Source organism: Achroia grisella, unplaced genomic scaffold (assembly GCF_030625045.1).
Source record: "Achroia grisella isolate CSIRO2021 unplaced genomic scaffold, CSIRO_AGI_Agris_v1 utg1360, whole genome shotgun sequence".
Taxonomy (NCBI): Eukaryota; Metazoa; Arthropoda; class Insecta; order Lepidoptera; family Pyralidae; genus Achroia; species Achroia grisella.
The window spans coordinates 3,729,029-3,754,202 of NW_026712626.1; the positions used below are offsets into that span (position 1 = coordinate 3,729,029).

Sequence of the window (25,174 nt, forward strand, 5' to 3'; positions counted from 1 at the left end):
CTTTTCTTGACTTCAATAGGTACAATAATACTTTTTTTAATAAAAATAATTAAATCTGTTGTTATTGTAGTCCAAGTCCATTTTTAGAATATGACTAATAGGTTATTATATTGTGGTCAATTACAAATAAAAATTAGTAAGTACTAGTTTTTGAATATATGAGTACTACTGCTATAATAATCTACACATTCGATTTAATACCGATTATAGTCTATTATAATCGATCGTTTTGTCCTTTGAATGTCTTATTGCGACTGTGATTGAATGAAATGTCATGTGCATGTCATATGTTTGACATTTTTTTTATGTGCTTGTCACACTGAGCGATATATTTTCTTTTTTAAACACGTGTTTACGTGATGCTCTCTTTCAGAGAGTTTATAACAAATATATATGGAAAAAAATAATACAAAATGAGTTTGTACAATTTCAAGAAGATCGCCGTTGTGCCTACGGCTAAGGTAAAATTATATAACAGCTTAAAACCTAGAATAACAAACATAATTTTAATATGTACACGAGTATAACCTGATGATTTTTTTTTCAGGATTTTGTCGACATAATATTGTCGAAGACACAAAGGAAAACACCTACAGTGATACATAAACATTATAAGATATCTCGGATACGCGCGTTTTATATAAGAAAAGTGAAATTCACTCAACAGAATTTTCACGATAGGTTATCCCGCATTATTCAGGTACTTGTTTTTTTATTAACTAGTAGTATCACCCGACGATTCTTACGTCTGTTATTAAGCGTATGTTACTCTCTGAAGACCAAGGTTTCCATAGATGAAACATTTTTTGAAATCAATAATTTTTTTATTTAATTTACTATGGTAAACAAATCAAAATGTTTTATTGTATGTATAATATCAGTTTAAATATCACAATTTATTCATTACTTTGGTTAGTCAGTCAGTGGTACTTCTCAGAAAGGCTCTTGTCATTCAGTACTAAAATTAAATAATGTTATGAAATCTATTAACAAAATAAGAAAAAATACTTATACAGGATATGTTAGATTTATTTAAGTCAAGGTAGCTGGAAAGCGTTGTATATAAGCAGCGCAGGATCGTCATGGAGATCTTTGGGGGAAGCCTCTGTTCAGCACTGGACATCTTCTGGGCTGAAATGATGATGATGATGAGTAATTAAAATCAAGAAACACTTAAATACTACTATAGATTACAAAAATGTATATATAAAGTAAATTGGTCATAGAGTTTATATACAAATTAGATGTGCCTACGACTTCGTCCGCGTATTGTCGATATTTCCATTAACTTTCATCCCCCTTAAGGGTAATTTTTTTTAAAACTTAGAATGTCTTGTTTATTCATATTTAATTAACAGTCCCAAAAATAAGTTTCAAGCTTTTAGCTTCAAAAATGAAGAGTCTTCCATATCATCTTTCATCTCCCTTTTGAACCCCTTACAACCCTTGTTTTTGGATTAAAAACTAGCCTATGTCCTTTCTCAGATTCTAGACTATATGTGTACCAAATTAAATTTAAATTGGTTCAGTAGTTTTGGCGTGAAAGTAAGACAGACAGACAGACAGACAGACAGAGTTACTTTCTCATTTATAATATTAGTAAGTATTATAAAACTTATTTTTTATTTTCCACCTCATTTTTTGGGGAAATTATTAAATTTCATAAATACTATTATGACACTATACATACACTTTTCAATTAAATCTATATGGAATATATAATTTCAGGAATTCCCAAAACTAGACGATGTTCATCCGTTTTACGCTGACCTCATGAATGTCCTGTACGACAAGGACCATTACAAACTAGGGCTCGGACAACTCAACACGGCCAGACATCTTATTGATACGTAAGTCTGCTGTCTGAATGTAATATAGGTATTGTAGATATAGACAAATATTATGAAACTACTAGCTGACTCCACAAACATTGTTTAGCCAAATAAATTAAAATTACTATTAAAAATAGGGGTTGGTGAGAAAAAGATGAAAATTTAGGGATGTATTTTTTAATGCCACATTATAAAAAAATAATAAATAATGGAGAGGGCTGGAGTAGGCCTATGCTAAAAGGTACACAGAGTTGTGGGACATTTTGTGAACATCAAAATGTACCCCATCTTTCAGATAAGAGAGCTATATGGCTATTATTATTCATCATCATCATCATCATCATCATCATCGCAGCCCAGAAGACGTCCACTGCTGGACATAGGCCTCCCCCAAAGATTGTTATTATTATTATAAAAGATAAATCATTTGTCCAAAAAATTTAAAAACATGTTAGGGGTGGAGGGCTGAACATCTGACAATAGCCCAAATAACCCAATAAAAAAAAATAGGGGTGGATAATCTTATCACTTAGGGCTATGAAAGATAGTAGCCGATTCTCAGTCCTACTGAAGATGTGTATAAAGTTTCATAAAAATTCCTCCATTTCAGAGGAGTATGATAACTAATATTTTGATATGAGAATAATTACATAATATAAAACAAAGTCGCTGTCTGTCCGTCCCTATATATGCTTAAATCTTTAAAACTGCGCAACAGATTTTGAAGCGGTTTTTTTAATAGATAGAGTGATTCAAGAGGAAGGTTTATATATATAATACATGTACACCCGTACGAAGCCGGGGCGAGTAGCTAATTTTATATATAAGATTAAAAAGTGCTTATATTAAGTTTATTTTAATAAAGCACCACCTTCCGATTGCAGGCGTGATTCCTCAGACTGTTGTACTATCGGAGAAATCACTATTTTACTTTATTGTAAATGCAAAAGTTGGTGAATATAGATGGATGTTTGTTGCTCACACAAAAACTACATAACAGATTTTAATGTAACTTTACAGTAATATAGCTTATACATCAGAATAACAAATAGACTATAATTTAAAAAGTTATTGTTTTTACATAATATCTTGGGCAATATATATAATGATAAATTTCAAATAAGTGTGATGCAAACGAACGTGCGTGCGTGGATCAGCTAGTATAGAATATTTGTATTAATGAGTATGATTTTTTGTATCGGTCTGGGTGTTTTCTATGTATATTACATTGGTATTTAAAAAACGTATTTAAGTATCAGTTGTCTAGTACTCATAACACAAGCTCTGCTTACCGTGGCACTAGATGGCGCTGTGGTTATTGTCCAGGGTTATTTATTTATTTATATCAGTTGTCTAGTACCCATAACACAAGCTCTGCTTACCGTGGGACTAGATGGCGCTGTGTTAATTGTCCAGGGTTATTTATTTATTTATATCAGTTGTCTAGTACCCATAACACAAGCTCTGCTTACCGTGGCACTAGATGGCGCTGTGTTAATTGTCCAGGGTTATTTATTTATTTATATCAGTTGTCTAGTACCCATAACACAAGCTCTGCTTACCGTGGGACTAGATGGCGCTGTGTTAATTGTCCAGGGTTATTTATTTATTTATATCAGTTGTCTAGTACCCATAACACAAGCTCTGCTTACCGTGGCACTAGATGGCGCTGTGTTAATTGTCCAGGGTTATTTATTTATTTATATCAGTTGTCTAGTACCCATAACACAAGCTCTGCTTACCGTGGCACTAGATGGCGCTGTGTTACTGTCTAGTTATTTATATATTTAAGGCCCAATCGAAGCTGACCGCGATCCATATCACGTTTCAGTCAATATGAGGCCTATAGTAACATTTGTCGATAAGGTCGCACGTGCGTGACATACGCAACTGTGCATCACCCACGACAAATACAAAATTATTAATTTATATCATTTTTTAATACTACTATGGTGGCAAACAAGCATACGGCCCATCTGATGGTAAACGGTTACCGTAGCCTATGGACGCCTGAGACATCAGGGCTGTAACATGTTGCCGACCCTTTAGAAACCTTAAAATACTCGTCTTGAAGAACCACATGCTGCAGTATGTGATAAAACTTAAGTTCATTTGAATTAAGATGTTTCTATTCTATTTATCTAAAAAAATTGCAGAATTCGTTAAGGATAATAATGTTTTTATTGAAAAACTTTAAATCCATAGCACTGACAATATTATCTGAGTACACTAATAATGAGTGCGTAGAGATTTCTATGTTGATTATCGCATGCCTCTTACTTGTTATACTGTAATTATTTATATAAAGAAACATCTATTAAAAAGAGCAACAAACAAGTTTCTTGGACATTATTCTTGTGATGAATCTGCATTCCGAATGAGTGGTAGAATCAAGATATGACTATTCAAAAGTGCTTGTAATGAGTTTATTTGAATAAAGATTATTTCTATTTCTATTGCAGTGTGGCGAAGGACTATGTGCGTTTATTGAAGTATGGTGACTCATTGTACCGATGTAAACAGCTGAAGAGGGCGGCGCTGGGTCGGATGGCCACCATCATGAAGAGACAGGCCGCAAATCTAACATATTTGGAACAGGTATATAAATAACTAACTGTACACGCGACTTCGTCCGCGTGGAATTTAGCTTTATTTTTCTAAGCTACTACTCCTTATTAAATCGGCTACATGCCAAAAAAAGTCCCGTCACAATCGGTCCAGCCATTTGAGAGATTAGCCAGAACAGACAGACAGACAAAATTTGAAAAAATATTTTTTTGCTGTATGTACCATTTTTATCTTCATGTGCATGTAGTAAAAAACGATTATTTCAATATTACAAACAGACACTCCAATTTTATTTATATGTATGGATAATAATAATCTTAGGACAATTCACACAGCGTCATCTAGATCGACTCCAGAGTAAAGGGGCCCCGAGGTCCCAGCCTTCACCCTCTTAGGGGCATGACCCGGTTCATTAATTCATTGGGTATTTATTTCCTGCATATATCAAAGTCCCCCAGGAGTTGTGGCCTTCGCAGTCAATGCCAAAGGGGTCCCGTGGCCCCACCCTCTTAGGGGGTTACGGATGATCCGGTTTATTAATTCAGAGGGTATTTATTGATAAATGATGAGAAATTGGGAAAACAAGCACCAAATATAAGAAGCTTCTAATCAAGAACTCATCAAAAAGACTAAAAGGAGCAAATATTCTGGAGCTGGATGAAAGATTTCTAGCTAACTCAAAGAATAGAGATCTCCCATGTCAACTACAAACAACTGAGAACAAGGAGCCATGAAACCCCGATATAAATAATTATAAATGATAAAAATGTTTTTGTAGAAAATATCTAACTTAAAATTCACAGCGCTGACAATGTTATCTGATTGAACAGAGATTAAGTGCGTAGCAGTTTCTATGTTGATTATCGCAAGCCTAATCCTTGTTGTTAATTAAATATAAGCAAATCAACACACAAGTTTCTTGCTTATTCTTCTTGTGATGAATCTGCATTCCGAATAAGCGGAAAAAAAAACTTGACTATTCAAAAGTGCTTATGTTAAGTTTATTTGAATAAAGATTATTTTTTATTTAAATTATTAACCGGGTCTTAACACGAATAATTTTATGGCAAATAAAGGTATTTACCTCTCTCGACGTTTCGACTAGGTTGCACTAGCCGTGGTCACGAGCTGACTGGAGTAACAGCGATGTCAATGTAGATAGGTGACAGCAGTTTTTTCTTCATCTACCGTCACTAGATTGTTTAACCAGTTGGTTATATATTCAATATTTTTTCTATTTGAGTATTTAATTGAATTAGTGCTAATCGGTGGTTTGTATTCACACACTTAAACTTAAAAATGTAAAGTAATAATAAAATTATTTAAAAGAGCAACACGCAAGTTTCTTGCTCGTTCTTCTTGTGATGAGACAGCTTTCCGAACGAGCGGTAGATTAAAAAATGTAATGACTATTCAAAAGTGCTTCAATGTAAGTTTATTTGAATAAATGATTTTCTATTCTATTCTATTCTATTCTATTTATATATGATGTATTGAACATTCCAGGTCCGCCAACACTTGGCTCGTCTGCCATCCATCGACCCGTACACACGGACCATCATCATCTGCGGCTTCCCCAACGTCGGCAAGTCCAGTTTCATCAACAAGGTGACTATGACATCAAACATTTAGCTCACACCCTACACAAGTCAGATCGATTTGTTTTTAAGTGTCATTTGTAACTCAATTTATATATTCAAATATCCTATATAAAAATCTTGACTTGTTTCCAAAAAACAGCAAAATATTAATACTAGATTTAAAGACAAACTTGCTGTCCCCAAGTATTGTTTAGAAAAAGTTAATAGGTCTTTTATGGGAATAGGTATAAAAATTTATAATAAGATACCAAATGATATGTTGGAATTACCTTTAAATAAATTCAAAACATCTGTTAAATCATATTTACTGAGCAAAGCCTATTACTCACTAAACGATTACTTGAATGACGAGCGTGCATGGCAATAGTTGTTCATGGACGGGATTAATTTCATTTAACTTTAGACATAGACACCTATATAAATATACATTGGAAATAAACAGGCTTAAAAAAAAATAAGTAATTCAATTGAGTTTCTTGCCAGTTCTTCTCAATTGGATCTATATACCGAACTGGACGGTAGGGAAAAAAATGTAATGTAAAAACTTGACGTTCATAAGCGGCTAAAATGTCCAACATGAATAAATAATTTTTTAATTTGAATTTGAGAAAACTAACCCTATTTTTCTTTATATGTATAAAAACTAGCTGTCCCGGCAAACGTTATATTGCCATATAAATTAATAACGCTATAAAAAAATAGGGGTTGGTGATAGAAGGGTTAAAATTAAGGGTTGTATGTATTGTTTAATGACACATAATAAAAAAATTGTTCAAAAAATAAATGTTAAGGGTGGATCACCCTTATTACTTAGGGGTATGAAAAGGGGCCGTTCAAGTATTACGTAAGCACTATAAGGGGGCGGGGGGTCTTTTCTTTGCTTATTTTGGATGACATGGGGGTGGGGGAGTCTGTATGATGATTACGTCATCGGTCGTAATTTACTTTTTTACACGAATGGCAACCCTCACATTGTCTTTGTTAAAAAAACAATACATTAATTGAGAAATGTTTACGTAAGCATGGGGGGAGGGGTAAGAGCTTTGCTTACTTTTGCTGACAACGGGGGATGGGGGTAAATAATTGTGATAAATCTGCTTACGTAATACTTGAACAGCCCCAAAATAGATAGTAGCCGATTCTCAGACCTACTGTATATGTAATTAAAATATCATAAAAATCGGTCAAACCGTGTCAGAGGAGTATGGTAACTAACATTGTGACACGAGAATATTATATATAAAAAATACGTATCACATTGTCTGTCCGCGATGGACTCCTAAACTACTGAAACGATTGCAAATTTGTTTTGCGCATTGTGTGCAATTTGATCCAAATTGAAAGATAGGATAGCTTACATCTCAATTTATAGTCGCAATATTATTTTATTCAAGAACCTTAGCCACAGCAACGCGTGGCCGGTTCTGCCATGATTATTATATAGGTATGCAATATTAAAACTAGAATTAAATAATTAAAAATAGAATACATTAGATCAGTGTTTCCGGGTCATTGGACTCCCTAAAATATGGTCGAGCGCAGTGATGGCTGGCTCATCCGTCATACTCGTGAACTAGTGCTGCTTGTAGGGACTGGTCTGCTCTTATCACTACGACTGATTAAATCTTATTGTATATTTATATTTGACCCAAAAAGTGAGTGCTGGTTGGTAGTTTGTATTCACACGTTTCGACTTGTAAATGTAAACTTACAAGGATTATTTAAAAGAGCAACACACAAGTTTCTTGCTCGTTCTTCTTGTGATGAGACAGCTTTCCGAACGAGTGGTAGGTAATAAACAAATTGTTATGACTGTTCAAAAGCGCTTAAATTATTAATTTATTATTAATAATTATTAAATTATTATATTAAAGTTTATTTGAATAAATGATTTTCTATTCTATTCTATTCGATTCCCAATCTTTTTAGTAGCGTGCCCCATGGTACTAAAAAGTTTGAGAACTTTCAGCCTTAGCTTTTCTAAAATTGTTATGTAATAATAATATAAATAAATAGTAACATTACACATTACAAATGCATAAATACTAACCGTATGTCTGTTACTTTTAAAGATAACCCGCGCGGATGTAGAAGTCCAGCCGTATGCGTTCACAACGAAGAGTTTGTACGTTGGGCACACAGACTACAAATATTTAAGATGGCAGGTGAGTTATCTATATTTAATTAAATTTAAGAAGGTTTATATGTATAACTAACTTATTATTTTTCTAAAATAATAGTAGCCTAAGTTACTCCTTATTGCATCAGCTACCAGCCAAAATAAGTCCTGTCAACATAGGTTTGAAACCTTCAAGAAAAGAGCTTATTCCTTTTTAAAAGGCCGACAACGTACTTGCAATTCCCCTGGTGTTGTAGGTGCTCATGGGCGGCGGTAATCACTTACCATCAGGTGAGCCGTATGCTCGTTTGTCCCCTGTGTTATAAAAAAAAAAAAAGGTCCAGCCATTTCAGAAATTAGCCGGAACAAACAGACAGACAGACAAAAATTGTAAAAAACGTTTTTTTGGTGTATGTACCGTATTTATATTCATATGCATGTAGTAAAAAACGATTATTTCAATATTACAAACAGACACTCCAATTTTATTTATATGTATAGATGAAAACATTGGATTTTTGACAATTAAGCGACCACTCGTTATTACTAATCGTATTTAGACAACCTCGGTGATTTAGCGGTTTACCACACCGCTTTACTTCAGATGGTCGCGAGTTCTCGCACCGTGCAAACATTTGTATTCATGAGTATGATTGTTTGTATCGGTCTGGGTGTTTTCTATGTATAATATATATGTATTTACGAAAAAGAAATTATCTATGTATTTGTTTATCGGTGTACATGTTTATCGCAGTGCCACATTACAGCTTGATGTCTACTGTTTATGAATATAAATGACTGTTACCACTTACCATCAAGATTTGGCTGTGCCAGCGTGAAATTTTTAACCTATATGTTATTCTGATGTATAGGCTATATTACTGTAAAGTTTCATTAAAATACATTCAGTAGTTTTTGCGTGAAAGAGTAACAAACATCCATCCATACTCACAAACTTTCTCGTTTATAATATTAATAACAGTTACAAAAAAAATCTAAGTGTTTATATCAGTTGTCTAGTACCTATAACACAAGCTCTGCTTACCGTGGGACTAGATGGCGCTGTGTTAATTGTCCAGGGTTATTTATTTATTTATATCAGTTGTCTAGTACCCATAACACAAGCTCTGCTTACCGTGGGACTAGATGGCGCTGTGTTACTGTCTATTTATTTATATATTTCAGGCCCAATCGAAGCTGACCGCGATCCATATCACGCTTCAGTCAATATGAGGCCTATAGTAACATTTGTCGATAAGGTCGCACGTGTGTGACATACGCAACTGTGCATCACCCACGACAAATACAAATTAATACCCCTCCGATCGATCCCCAATCAAATTCAAACAGGGATCGAAATTACCAACTTGATATCCTTCCGATCGAGCCCCAATCAAATTGAAACAAGGATCGAAATTACCAACTTAATACCCCTCCGATCGATCCCCAATCAAATGGAAACAGGGATCGAAATTACCAACTTAATATCCTTCCGATCGATCCCCAATGAAATTGAAACAGGGATCGAAATTACCAACTTAATATCCTTCCGATCGATCCCCAATCAAATTGAAACAGGGATCGAAATTACCAACTTAATACCCCTCCGGTCGATCCCCAATTAAATTGAAACAGGGATCGAAATTACCAACTTAATATCCTTCCGATCGATCCCCAATCAAATTGAAACAGGGATCGAAATTACCAACTTAATATCCCTCCGATCGATCCCCAATCAAATTGAAACAGGGATCGAAATTACTACAGTCTGAACCGAGGTTCGAACCCCTAGCGGTGGCAGACTAAAGTCGTATCCGTCAGGCGGAAGTTGGCCTTTAGAAGCTCTATAAGTCCTTTGTTTGGTTTGGAGTTCACTCCATCTATTAAAAAACCGCTTCAAAATCCGTTGCGTAGTTTTAAAGATTTAAGCATACATAGGGACGGACAGACAGCGACAGCGACTTTATTTTATATTATACATTATTTATATAAGTATACTCACGCCACCATGCTCCCCCCGGTGCAGGCCTGCTCCAACTCCTCAATGAGCGCACGCTTCTCCGGAGTCAGGTCCTCGGGACGTACCACATCAATTTTATTCAGGACCACAATGAGGGGCTTGTTGATGAACAGTGGTTTTATATATATATTATTTTGTTAAATAATTAATTTGTTTATATAAGTAACTAGCTACTCGCCCCGGCGTCGCACGGGTGTACATGTATTATATATATAAACCTTCCTCTTAAATCACTCCATCTATTAAAAAAACCGCTTCAAAATCCGTAGCGTAGTTTTAAAAATTTAAGCCTACATAGGGACGGACAGACAGCGACAGCGACTTTGTTTTATACTATGTAATGATAAAGATAGGGTATTCTAGCGAGGTATAAATTTCATATAAATTTAGTAGTTTTATCGTGAAATCCCGACAGACAGACAGAGTTGGTTTGGCATTTATAATATTAGTAAATATGACTTAGGTGATCGATACGCCTGGTATCCTGGACCACCCGCTGGAGGAGAGGAATGTCATCGAGATGCAGGCGGTGACTGCCCTCGCTCACCTGCGAGCAGCAGTGCTGTACGTGCTGGACCCCTCCGAGCAGTGCGGACACTCACTACCAGATCAGGTATCTATTTTGAAGCGAAACGTCTATATAGACAACACCCTATATATATGATGACTTTAAAAGTGTAGCTAAGTTCCGAGGAATTGCAAAACTAAAGTGGCACATAGCTCGTAGGACAGTAAAGTCCTCGAGTGGCGACCGCGGACCGGAAGACTCAGCGTGGGAAGGCCTCCAGCAAGGTGGACCGACGATCTGGTTAAGATCGCTGGAAGGCATTGGATGCGAGCAGCGCAGGACGTCGTGGAGATCTTAGGGGGATATTTGAATCAATATTATTTCGATTTATTTCCAGATATCCCTACTGGAGAGTATAAAACCACTGTTCATCAACAAGCCCCTCATTGTGGTCCTGAATAAAATGGATGTGGTACGTCCCGAGGACCTGACTCCAGAGAAGCGAGCGCTCATTGAGGAGTTGGAGCAGGCCTGCACCGGGGGGAGCATGGTGGCGTGAGTATACTTATATAAATAACTAGCTAAATTAACTCGCCCCGGCTTCGCACGGGTGTACATGTATTATATATATAAGTTGTCATTTGCGTTTTGTTATTCCAAGTCTGATTCTTTTTTGTTATACCACGTTTTATAGTGACTGACGTTTCATGTCAAGTCACACGGGAATGCTGTCGAACGGGATAAAAAGTATCCTATGTCCTTCTCCTGGCTCTAAACTACCTCCCTGCCAATTTTCAGCTAAATCGGTACAGCAGTTCTTGAGTTTTAAGTGGAGTAACTAACATGACTTTCTTTTATATATATAGATGTATAGTATAAAATAAAATCGCTGTCACTGTCTGTCCGTCCCTATTTAATCGAGTCACAACGCGAGCTTTAAATCGTTTGCGGCCCGGGTCCCCACCAACATGCAGCCCATCTTCATGAAGGAGGACTACTGGCCGAAGGGGGTGGTGTGTCGACGCTACCGTGACAGATTGCAATCGACAGTGCCGTGACCATAGAGACAATTTTATTATTATTTCTTATGTATGTTAGTCTGTAAGGTATTTATCTTATATATAAAATTCTCGTGTCACAGTTTTCGTTCCCATACTCCTCCGAAACGGCTTGACCGATTCTCATGAAATTTTGTGAGCGTAGGTTTAGGTTTAGGTCTGAGAATCGGCCAACATCTATTTTTCATCCCCCTAAATGTTAGGGGTAGTCCACCCCTAATTTTTTTATTTTAAAGTAAACAACGTTTGCCGGGACAGCTAAAAAAAATAAAAAAGAGCAACACGCAAGTTTCTTGTTCGTTCTTCTTGTGATGAGACAGTTCACAAGTTCAAACTTGTGGCGTCGTGTGGGCCAGGTCGATGTGCTCTCTCTAATATGGTTGAGTGCAATGATGGCTGGCTCATCCGTCATACTCGTGACCGGATCCTGCATGTGGGGATTGGTCTGTTCGGTTACAAACACTGATTAGACTATTTGCTTTTGCAATAGCATATGCTGGTGGTCACTCTATTCTCACAAATTTGAAAATAAAAATCTGTATTATTGTAAACATGTACAACATTTATTTGAAAAGAATACGAGCTGAGTTTCTTGTCAGTTCTTCTCATCTCGAAATAATTTCAACCTGACGGTAGATTTGACATATCACAAGAGTCTGTAATAGACCTACATGAATAAAGATATTTTGAATTTGATACAGGGGTACGAATAGCGAGTTGTCCAAAGTCCCCGTGATGAGAATGTCCACTATGACGGAGGAAGGTGTGCAGGAAGTGAAGATAGAGGCCTGCGAGAGGTTACTGGGGCACAGGGTCACTGAGAAAATGAGGACCAAGAAGGTATGTAAGCTGCTGAATAGGATTTATATTTATATTCATTGAGTTATTCCGAAGATTTTATTTTTTTCATATGATGTATTGTAATTATTACTAAAAAATTCTTGAAATATATATTAAAAAAGAAGAAACAGATACAATATTTAAGTCTCAATATAATATTATTTACCGTTTACAGAATTGTAACTAATAGGGTTGCCATTTTTATTATTCTGAATGTGAACAGTCATGTCATAAATTATTTTGACATTTATTGACAACTAGCTGTACCCGCGACTTCGATCGCGTGGAATTTAACTTTATTTTTCTAAAATAAAAGTAGCCTAAAGAACTAAAAATTATTTTGTTCGTCTTAATTTATTCGTTCCATTAGGTACTGATAGGTTCAAACTAATACATTTACATCCTGCATCATCCCTTATTTTATCCCCATGGGGGTTGAATTTATCAAAATCCTATTTAAGCGAACGTTTTCATCATAGTAGTTCCAATCTTTATTTTCAGTTCATTCAGTTTCGAAAATCTTAGCAGATTTATACAAAATTTCATCCCTTTTTTAATTCCTTGGGGGTAGAATTAATTAAAATCCTTTCTTAGCAGATGCCTACGTCATAACATCTACCTGCATGCCAAATTTCAGCCCGATCCATCCAGTGGTTTGGGCTGTGCGTTGATAGATCACTATGTCAGTCACCTTTGAGTTATATATATATTTAGATAGAAATAGGAAGTCCCTAAGATACATATGGGACACTCACTTAAATTTTACAATTAACTTTTATAATTTTTTTGTGTGTAATATATATATTTTTTTTTCTCTCAAGGGGGGAATATCTATGGGACACAGTCACCTAGATACATAAAATAATAATTGCATTTAATAATGTCTAGTAAGACAAATTCAATATTGTCTACTAAGCACTGCTGTGTCTAAACTGTGTCACCCCACCTTACATTTTCCTATTGTCATTTAGTATATAAGATCATTATTTCTATGTACATATTGTCAGTTTATCATCATCTGTAATATACATCGTCTCGACCAACAACATCGTATTATTCACCCGCAACAATACACAAAAATACTGTTGAATATTTCGCCGTTACGTCTCAATATATTTACGAAAATATCATGTACGCTAGGAAAAATATAGACAGTTTCAAAAGAGTTGGTGATTACACTAATAAAAGCTTACGTAACAATGACAAACTAATTTTACCTAAATGTCGTTTCACTAAAGTTAGTAATTCGTTTTATGGTAATTGCGTAAGGTTTTATGACAAACTACCAGAGTCTGTTATAAATCTGCTCGAATAATAATTCAAATATTGTACAAAACCTTTGGAATAGTAAAAAAAATATATCTTATTACTATTTTAATACTAAACACACATACATACATACACATGTACACACAAGAAGTAATAGATGATAAGCATATTTTTTATATATTTTAAAATTAGTATATATATCTGATTGAACAGAGATTAAGTGCGTAACAGTTTCTATGTTGATTGTCGCATGCCTAATCCTTGTTGTTAATTAAATATAAGTAAATCAATATTTATTTAAAAGAGCAACACACAAGTTTCTTGCTTATTCGTCTTGTGATGAATCTGCATTCCGAATAGGCGGTAGAATAAAAAAAACTTGACTCTTCAAATCAAATCAAATCAAATCAAATTTATTTGCACTAAACATAGGTTTACATTGGTTGTTATTGTAATATAATGTCCCATTATGTTTTGCCTTAGGCATGCAAAATATATAAATTTTAAATATTATTTAATTATTAAATCAATTGTCATCAGAAAATTATAAATACATATTATTATTATTACATTATTATTAATTTAAAAACTCGTTTACGGAGTAAAAACATTTGTCGAGTAACCAACTATTTAATTCATATGTCAATCGTCCTCGTGGAAGTGTCTTTATATCATCTGTATTATCAAAAGTGCTTATATTAAGTTTATTTGAATAAAGATTATTTCTATTTCTATTTCTTTTTATGGCAATGGGTAAAAGTTATCTCAATTTGCAGGTGGATGGTATATTAAACCGTTTACACGTGGCTGTGCCAACACCTCGCGACGGCAAGTCCCGTCCCCCCGTTATACCACCATCCGTGGTGCTCAAGAAGCAGCAGATGGCAGAGAAGGAGGCCAGGAAACGGAAACTGGAACGGGAGATTGAGATCGAACTGGGAGATGATTACGTCCTAGGTGAGATTATGACAATTTTTTTTATGGATGACTACCTGTTCCCGTGACTTCGTCCGCGTGGAATTTAACTTTATTTTTTTTAATTAAAATAGTTTAAGTTACTCCTTACTAGTCAAGAATTAAAGAGCATGATGGAAGATCGCGGAAAGTGGCAAGAGCTCCACCGACAAGAGCGTAGCTCTTAAGTTATAAATGAATGAATGAAGTTACTCCTTATTGCATCAGATACATGCCAATAAAAGCCCCGGCAAATTCGGTCCAGCCATTTCAGAGATTAGCCGGAACAAACAGACAGACAGACAAAAATTGTAAAAAATATTATTTTGGTGTATGTACTTTATTTATATTCATATGCATGTAGTAAAAAACGGTTATTTCATTATTACAAACAGACACTCCAATTTTATTTATATGTATAGATAATGTAATGGGGCACCCGCCTGCGCTATCGGTTTACGCGGGGCACCAATGGAGGATGATAAGATGAGCATGAGATCAGGTCAATTAGCCCATCGTGATAAATTCACCAGAAATTTATCACGATGGTTTCCAGGGGGCACCGCGTGGAGTTCAACCTGACATGGTACATTGCTAGTAATGGAGTCATGAGTCCACATTACTAGAATTCCTCCCTTATTGGGCTATTTCCCTTCGACGAAACTGCAATAGCATATGCTGGTGGTCACCCATCATCTGCTTCTTCCTTATCCCATTTATTTGGGATCGGCGTAATATGTTTTTCACTACTCGATGGATTCATATTATTTTGTTTAATTCCGCTGCAATTAACATGTGTGAGACTCGTAGTCTCACACATATTCGGTGTGGAAACCTGACCAGCGCTACGACCTTCTCCAGTGGCGATCAAATCCCGACCGTTATTGAGTCTACACCCATATCGCGACACGTGTATCGCCTCTGAACGAGGCATCATCAGGCGTTAATTAGAGTTCGGGTACAGCTCGGAAGCCTAGTGTTGACTCATCGGCGATCAAACCGCGACTTTCCGAGTCGAATATTCTGGAGAAGGTCGTAGCGCTGGTCAGGTTTCCACACCGATTATTCGTAGTCTCACACATGTTAATTGTAGCAGAATTAAACAAAATAAAATAAATCCATCGAGTAGTGAAATGGACTTCCGCAAAATAACACCTAATTCGATTAAATATAATGTTTTTCTCTTCCATTCATTTAGGGATCACTATATTCTCCCAAATTTGAATTTAAAAATGAATCTGTATTTTTGTAAACATGTACAACATTTATTCGAAAAGGGTGAGAGCTGAGTTTCTTGTTAGTTCTGGGTTACAAAGCATTCTGAACTGACGGTACATTTTGACATATCATAATAGACAGACCTACATAAATAAAGATATTTTTAAAATTGAGTTTAACTAATAACTCTTAATAAGATTTTTAAATCATTAAATAGTAAAAACAAAGTCGCTGTCTGTCCGTCCCTATGTATGCTGAAATCTTTAAAACTACGCAACGGATTTTGGAGCGGCTTTTTTATTGATTGATTTGATAGTAATGTTCTGTGTTCATTATTTTCAGACCTTAAGAAGAATTACAGCGACATACCAGAAGAGGAGCGGTACGACCCTATACCGGAGTTCTGGGAGGGGCACAACATTGCCGACTATATAGATCCGGATATATTCGAGGTATCATACCATATATACCAGGCCTATGTCCAGCAGTGGACGTCTTCCGGGCTGTGATGATGTTGATGATGAACATACCATATATATATATCATATTTCTTTAGTAATACTAGCAGATCCACCATATATCTTTAAGCTATAATACTAGCAGATCCGGCCACGCGTTGCTGCGGCTAAGGTTCTTGAATAAAATATTGCGACTATAAATTGAGATGTAAGCTATCCTATCTTTCAAGTTGGATCAAATTGCACACAATGTGCAAATCAAATTTGCAATCGGTTCAGTAGTTTAGGAGTCCATCGCGGAGAAACAACGTGACACGTGATCAGCCCGATCGGTTTAAAATTGACAAAGTTTCATCCCCTATTTTATTCCCTTAGGGGTAGAATTAATCAAAATCCTTTCTTAGCGGATGCCTACGTCATAACATCTACCTGCATGCCAAATTTCAGCCCGATCCGTCCAGTGGTTTGGGCTGTGCGTTGATAGATCACTACGTCAGTCACCTTTGAGTTATATATATATATAGATTAATAAAATAAGACAGAAATAGGTCGTCGACAAACAAAATAACTTCCTGACATATCACAGAAATTAGTTGGAGAGTTTTGTCAACTCTAATCGATCTCTATTTTACAGAAACTAGCGGAGTTGGAGAAAGAAGAAGAGTTGCGAGAAGCAGGTGGCATGTACGCAGTGCCCAAACTGGAGCTGGACCAGACCATGCTCGAGATACGAGACCTCGCCCGTCAAATACGGTGAGCACACAACATAACATAAATTACTAATAGAAATAGAAATAATCTTTATTCCAATAAACTTAATATAAACACTTTTGAATAGTCAAGTTTTTTTATACTACCGCTCATTCGGAATGCAGACTCATCACAAGAAGAATGAGCAAGAAACTTGTGTGTTGCTCTTTTAAATAAATATTGATTTACTTATATTTAATTAACAACAAAGGATTAGGCATGCGACAAACAACATAGAAGTCGATACGCACTTAATCTCTGTTCAACTACTAACTAATTTTAAATAAATTCAAAACATCTGTTAAATAATATTTACTGAGCAAAGCCTATTACTCACTAAACGATTACTTAAATGACGAGCGTGCATGGCAATAGTTGTTCATGCACTGGATGTTCATTTAATGTTAGACATAGACACCTATATACCTATACATTGTAAATTAACTGGTTTTTTTAAAAAAAAGTAATTCAATTGAGTTTCTTGCCAGTTTTTCTCCATTGGATCTATATACCGAATAAATAAAAAAAATAAAATTTTAATATAAAGAATTTGACGTTCATAAGCGGCTAATATGTCCTACATGAATAAGAAAGAAAGAAAGAAAAACTATTTATTCAGTGCTTTTCAACAATGTTACAATATATAAAAAATAATGATTTTTGAATTTGAAACGGTTGCAGCAACAAGAAGGCAATACTGAAGGACGAGTCGCGTCTCACGAAGCAGTCCACGAAGCCAGTCATGCCGCGGACTTCCAGAGCACGCGCTCGAGGAAGATCAGCGTCCATGCTGCGAGGGGAGATGGAGAAACTGGGTAAGCAGTTTATTTATGACTGCAATAACTGGGATTTGGGACTCTCGGTGTCGACATCTCTAGTACTGTTGAGTTCCGCAGTCACCTGGAAGAAAAGGTAAAGCTGGCGTCCAGGAAGCTCGGTGTGCTCAATAGAGCGAGGCGGTACTTCACTGCGGACCAGAGACTTCTCTTTATAAGTCACAAGTTCGGCCGCACATGGAGTACTGCTCTCATCTTTGGGCGGGAGCACCTGGATACCAGCTCGGTCCTTTTGACTCGGTTCAGAGACGTGCTATGAGAATTGTCGATGATCCCAATCTCTCTGGCGGTATCAAGCCACTCAGCTTGAGGCGAGACTTCGCCTCGCTTTGTGTGTTCTACCGATTATACAACGGACTGTGTTCTGAGGAATTGTTCGACATGATGCCGACAGCCACCTTTTACCACCGCACCGCTCGCCATCGACAGGGAATTCATTCCCACACGCTGGAACCTAAGTGGTCCCGAACAGTGCGGTTTCAGAGGAGTTTCCTCCCGCGTACACTTAGATTGTGGAATGAACTTCCTGCCGAGGTTTTCCCACGAGACTACAGCATGGGGTTTTTCAAGAAGGGTATATTAAGGTTTCTTAAGGGTCGCCAACGCGCACGTGACACCCCTGGTGTTTCAGGTGTCCATAGGCTACGGTAACCGTTTACCATCAGATGAGCCGTATGCTAGTTTGCCACCTAAGTGGTATAAAAAAAAAAGCATGCAAGAGCTAACCTTTATTGCGTGCGGTTATTTTGACACGGTTATAAAACCGTTATGGTTTGTGTCCGGTAAGATGTTCTAATTTTACATAAAAAAATATCCTACCTGATCTATTTTAAGTTAAGTGTTATTTTGTAGAAATCGATTCCTTGTGAAACTATTTGTAAACTTTTAATTTTATTAAAATGTCGAACTTTGTGTAAATGAACTTTCGTCTACCAATAATCATAGAATAGAATAGAATAGAATAAAATAGAAAATCATTTATTCAAATAAACTTAATTTAAGCACTTTTGAATAGTCATAACAATTTGTTTTTTATCTACCACTCATTCGGAAAGCTGTCTCATCACAAGAAGAACGAGCAAGAAACTTGTGTGTTGCTCTTTTAAATAATCCTTGTAAGTTTACAAGGATTATATATCGAGACCACTTAGGTTTCAGCGTATGGGAATTAATATACCCTTCTTGAAGAACCCCATGCTGTAGTCTCTCGAGAAAACCATGCTTGATGGTAGTGGCTTTATTGGCCTTTGCACGGTGTAGGCTAATAAACTCTATCTATTGCTGAAAACTGTATGTAGGCTAATAAACTCTATCTATTGCTGAAAACTGTATGTAGGCTAATAAACTCTATCTATTGCTGAAAACTGTATGTAGGCTAATAAACTCTATCTATTACTGAAAACTGTATGTAGGCTAATAAACTCTATCTATTGCTGAAAACTGTATGTAGGCTAATAAACTCTATCTATTACTGAAAACTGTATGTAGGCTAATAAACTCTATCTATTGCTGAAAACTGTATGTAGGCTAATAAACTCTATCTATTGCTGAAAACTGTATTAAAATCTGTTGCGTACTTTAATAGATACATGCGAACACGACTTAAGTTTATGCTGTGTAAAGATTTCATTGAAGGCCTCCAGCAAGGTGGGCCGACGATCTGGTCAAGATCGCTGGTATTGGATGCGAGCAGCGCAGGACCGGTCCTCGTGGAGATCTTTGGGGGAGGCCTTTGTTCAGCAGTGGACGTCTTCCGGGCGGAGATGATGATGATGATGATGATGAAAGATTTGATTTGGATAGTTTTTTTTAATAACTTTTTTATTTCCTAATCAGCGAACTAATGAACAAATATTTATAATGTGTAATTAAAATCTAATGCAGGTGTGGACATGACGGATACGAAGGAGGCTCACTTCACCCGCACGCGGTCAAAGTCGCGCGGCCGCTCCCAGTCCGGCCCGTCCGGCCCGGACGGCTCGTCCGGTCCGGTCGCCAAGCGAGCGCGCGCGGACTCCCACGGCCGCTCCGTCAGCCGGCCCGCACGGGACCAACAAGGCGTCAAAGATGTTGTTGTAAGTATCCTGAAGAGATTCTGTTGTTCGCAAGATTTGTTTATGTATGACTAGCTGCGCCCCCGGTTTTAGCCGCATGAAATTTGTAGACTATATGTTATTGTTAGGGAAAATACTCTCTGCTACCAAAATGTTAGGGAATTTACTATGTATATATATAGGGAAAAACGTCTGTCACGTACCTGTATGGTTCTGCGGATTTCTTGAGCTTCAGGGTCTCGAAGATATCTTAGCTAGCTTTCCAGTTTCACAGTAGATTTAACACAGTTCTAATTTATTTTAATTCACAACAAATGCGCGCGCTCGTCAAGGCCGCTGTACGGTCAGTTCAGTACTGGGTAAGGGAGGGGAAGTGAAAGCGCGGGAACAAAAAACTAACGGACTCTAATATAATAATCTGTGCTTACGATGTTACAGGGTAGATTTTGAACACTTATTGTAATGAATCTGATGTATCTGAATCTGACGACCTCGGTGGTGTAGCGGTCAAGCACACCGCTTTACGACAGATGGTCGCGGGTTCGAATCCTCGCACGGCACTAACATTTGTACTCATGAGTATAGAAATATAATTGCGGACGCAGACCGCAATTATGTTTTCTATATATATTGTGTATTTACAAAAATATATATCTCTGTATTTATATCAGTTGTCTAGTACCCATAACACAAGACACAAGATCGACTCAGCTTGGGACTAGATGGCGCTGTGTTAATTGTCATTATGATAAAAATACAAATAAACTGAAATATTGTATTCTTCTTATAGATGCAGAAGAAAGCGAAGAAACTGGCTCACGTGGCGATCGCCAAGAAAACAAAGAAAATGGGTCTCAAAGGCGAAGCGGACAGGTTTATCGGAACGAAAATGCCCAAACATTTGTTCTCTGGAAAGCGGGGCGTCGGCAAGACAGAAAGGCGATAGTTATATATATACAGTGTTGTTATGTTTATATTCACGCAATATCGCATATGGGGTGTACAGAGAGTGCCTATTGCAGTGTTTCCTAACATTTTCAATGCCATCCTTTTAAGCTTTTTAAAATTCTTTCATTCATTCTTTTAAAAGTTTTAATTGTTCGATAGAAACTTAATAAGTTTTAGTATAATCACTAGGATTTTGTTAATGAAATTGTAAGTAAAAAATGATGAATAGATCTATGTAGGTCGCAGCGCTACAGGTCCAAGCAGTTCCTTTTTTTTATTGGGTTGTTTGGGCTGTCATCAGCCCAAACACCCCAATAAAAAAAAGGAAATTTTCAAAATTTGATGATAAATTGAAATTCATATTTCATTACATACAAGTCCATTTCCCCACCATCATTGTCCACCCCCCTCTTTTACAATCAGATTGCCCCCCCTGTGGGACGTGGGCTCCCGTACGTTCTCGTTGGGAAACACTGGTCTAGTGCAAATACATATATGTTACATCCAAACTATACAGATTGGTCCGATTTTCATTTTTCTTTATATATATATACTTTAGTGTATCAGTAAAAAAGTGCCTAATCACATTTGAAAGAAAGACTTGTTGTGTCCAAAACAAACTGCTATATAGTGTGATCCGATTTTCATGATTCTTTATATACACTTTTCTATATCTGTAAAAATTGCCCAAACCACATTTACAAGGCGTATAAACTGTGTATTTACCTTGTGTAATTAAAACATTTATGTATTTTAAATTGTGTATTATTTTTACCATGTTTTGGAAATGTTATTTGTTTTATGTATGAATTTGGAATGAAGATCTCGTCAGCACTAATGGTGTACCAGTGATCAAACTTATAAGGTACATTTCTATACAACAATGGGACCATAAGACTCCGTTGCTAACAATCCCTTCCTACGGCCTTGCCAGCTTGACCTCCACGCGGTCCCCCCCTGGAAAATAGCAAAATAAAATTGGAGTGTCAGTTTGTAATATTGAAATAACCGTTTTATACTACATGCATATGAATATAAATACATATGCATGTAATAAAAAATGTTATTTTGGTGTATGTAACCAAAATAACATTTTTTACAATTTTTGTCTGTCTGTCTGTTTCGGCTAATCTCTAAAATGTCTGGACCGATCGTGACGGGACTTTTATTGGCAGGTAGCTGATGTAATAAAAATTAACTTATGCTACTTTTATTTTAGAAAAATGAAGTTAACTTCCACGCTTGAAGTCGCTGGAACAGCTAGTATTTATATATAAAGACTAGCTCTTTTCCATATGAGAAGATGTACGACATGTGAATCTTTTTTATTTTTTCAATGCAATATAATTTCAATATTGCCATTATCTAGTAATAATCACCTGACAGTTTTAATATATACCTACCTACGGGGGGGGGGAAAGAGATTGTTAGTAATGAGGATCACCACGCGGCCAGGTCGACCTCCACGCGGTTCCCCTGGAAACCATCGTGATAAATTCCTGGTGAATTTGTCACGATGGGCTAACTGATCTGACCTCATGCTCATCTTATCATCCTCCACTGGTGCCCCGCGCACCCGCCTGCGCTAACGGTTTACGCTGGCGGGGCACCATTCCATTATCATCCACAAAAAAAATTACCTACCTACGTAATAACAAATACAAATGTACAAACAACATGTAAGCGACTGTCAGAAAGAATAATGTAATATTTATACAACTGTTGTATTTATTATTAACTCACCTACAAATATAATTGTAATCTATATATATATATATATTGTTTATTACATTACAATTAGGGTTGCCAACCTTTTTTAAAAAAAAACGTATAAACTGGTTTGGATAGGCAGGGGCGAATCAGAGCCAGGGCCACGAGGTTACAAAGGGCCCCCAGTCCCTACTGAAGCTATATTTAGAATATAAAAAAATATCTAGAATATTAAAAAACCTATCATAAGGTTGTCAACGCTGAGAGCAATCAACACATGCAAGTGCGCGTCTATTGAAAGGAACGGGAATTGTGTTTTTGGTTGGTGGGACCCTAAGTTAATAGATTTAGCCCAGGGCCCCACAAATTCACGGTCCGCCCCTGTGGATAGGTGTAGCAAACTCCTTCATAGGTTTTTATACTATTTTTGAATTATATAATCATATTTTTTTGACATATTATTTTTAATACATCTAAATATATATAACTCAATGGTGACTGACATAGTGATCTATCAACGCAAAGCCCAAACCACTGGACGGATCGGGTTGAAATTTGGCATGCAGGTAGATGTCATGACGTAGGCATCCGCTAAGAAAGGATTTTGATTAATTCTACCCCCAAGGGGATAAAATAGGGGATGAAAGTTTGTATGAAACTTTGTCAATTTTAAACCGATCGGGCTGATCACGTGTCACGTTGCTTACCCATAATTAATATTTTGTTTTACGCATCACAGTAAAGGTTGAAATTAAAGTATTTTTGCATACTTTATTTTGTATGTAAAAGTATACTTTTAGTACCAAATAAAGTAGGAGACTTTATTATAAAGTATGGTTGGCAACCCTAATTACTATGACCTCTCTACTGACCTCAATACTACAGAATAGAATAAAATTAATGTTTATTTTTGTTACTGCAACCCATCCCGGCTTCACATAGGTCTAATATAAGTACCATTTTGATTTAACTATTTGTTTTTATGAAAATTGGTAACCTGTCAGGAAGTCAGTAAGGTTCCTCTTAATTAAAACTAAAATATAAGTTTGTTGAAATTAAATTATGTAAAGGACAATTCTGTTCTAAATTACCTAAATACTTATAAATAACGTATTTATTTGTATAAGGATTAATTCCATTTTGATTTTTTTTTCTCCTCTTTTCGCTCCGGCGATTTGTGTTTTTGCCATTAGGCATTTTATAGTTTTTTTTTAAAAGTGGAGAAATCGATGCGTTTTAAAAAAATAGTAATATAGAAATAGAATTACAGGATCAGGAGAGTTAGCTGTTTGTTTTTATAATAATAAATATTGCCTTTTATAAATATTTCTTCTTTTATTAAAACAAAAATATCTCCTAAAGTTTGTTGAAATTAAATAATGTAAAGGACAATTCTGTTCTAAATTACCTAAATACTTATGATAAATAACGTATTTATTTGTATAAGGATTAATTCCATTTAGATTTTTTTTCTCCTCTTTTCGCTCCGGCGATTTGTGTTTTTGCCATTACCCATTTTATAGTTTTTATTTTTTAAGTGGAGAAATCGATGCATATTAAAAGAAATAGTAATGTAGGAATAGAATTACAGGATCAGGAGAGTTAGCCGTTTGTTTTTATAAGAATTGCTAAAATATCAGGAAAAAGGTTATTTTTTTGTTAAAACAAAAATGTCTCCTAAAACTTGTTGAAATAAAATAATGTAAAGGATAATTTTGTTCCAAATTATATACTTACAATAAATAACATATTTATTTGGATAAAGATATCATGTTTATAGAAACACCTTCGCAAATAATGCATTATTTTAGAAGAAATTTGATTACCATAAAAAAGTGAGTTAACCTTAAAAAACAGATATGTATGTTGTCGCGTGCTTGATTTAGAACTTTTGATAGAAAACGATTCCGTTATAAAATATGTAGGTATAATGTATATATTTTTTGACGCTCCTCTTTCACACAAACTACTGAACGGGTTTTGTGACGTTACAGTAACATAGTTTATACGTCAGAATGACACATAGGCTATAATTTAAAAAGATATTATCTAAAATGGGCGATATATAATGAAAAGTGTGATCCAGACATCGCTCGGGTCAGGTAGTATTTATATAGCCTACCTACCACTTATGAGAAATGCAATTTCAGCACAAGATTGAGCAAAAATCTTTTTTTAGGGCACCGACGATACAGTCGATGGTCTAGCGGTTCAGCACATCGTCTTAGAATAGAATAGAATAGAAAATCATTTATTCAAATAAACTTACATTGAAGCACTTTTGAATAGTCATCACATTTCTTTTAATCTACCGCTCATTCGGAAAGCTGTTTCATCACAAGAAGAACAAGCAAGAAACTTGTGTGTTGCTCTTTTAAATAATTTATTCTTACTTACAATTTACATAAGTTTAAGTGTGTGAATACAAACC

At 35.9% G+C, this 25,174-nt stretch overlaps 1 protein-coding gene and 2 non-coding genes across 3 annotated transcripts; all 3 read left to right on the forward strand.

The window, feature by feature from the left end:
* The first annotated feature begins 329 nt into the window (after positions 1 to 329).
* LOC131855383 (nucleolar GTP-binding protein 1) lies at positions 330 to 21,791 on the forward strand. The gene is made up of 15 exons (XM_059206654.1): positions 330 to 461; positions 548 to 700; positions 1,729 to 1,850; positions 4,295 to 4,430; positions 5,907 to 6,008; positions 8,074 to 8,166; positions 10,604 to 10,753; positions 11,046 to 11,203; positions 12,408 to 12,546; positions 14,592 to 14,772; positions 16,330 to 16,439; positions 17,080 to 17,198; positions 17,877 to 18,010; positions 19,916 to 20,106; positions 20,876 to 21,791. The coding sequence occupies exons 1-15, from the start codon at positions 414 to 416 to the stop codon at positions 21,029 to 21,031; spliced, it is 1,992 nt and encodes a 663-aa protein (XP_059062637.1). The 5' UTR covers positions 330 to 413; the 3' UTR covers positions 21,032 to 21,791.
* On the forward strand, positions 3,620 to 3,750 carry LOC131855403 (small nucleolar RNA SNORA16B/SNORA16A family). The gene has a single exon (XR_009358108.1). It is a non-coding gene; the product is annotated as a small nucleolar RNA SNORA16B/SNORA16A family (small nucleolar RNA).
* LOC131855402 (small nucleolar RNA SNORA16B/SNORA16A family) lies at positions 9,301 to 9,431 on the forward strand. The gene has a single exon (XR_009358107.1). It is a non-coding gene; the product is annotated as a small nucleolar RNA SNORA16B/SNORA16A family (small nucleolar RNA).
* Positions 21,792 to 25,174: the final 3,383 nt, after the last annotated feature.

Coding starts and splice junctions, on each gene's coding strand:
- LOC131855383 (XM_059206654.1), top strand. CDS start 414: ATGAGTTTGTACAATTTCAAGAAGATCGCCGTTGTGCCTACGGCTAAG. Junction 701..1,728: donor GGTTATCCCGCATTATTCAG/GTACTTGTTTTT, acceptor ATATAATTTCAG/GAATTCCCAAAACTAGACGA. Junction 20,107..20,875: donor AAGGCGTCAAAGATGTTGTT/GTAAGTATCCTG, acceptor TTCTTCTTATAG/ATGCAGAAGAAAGCGAAGAA.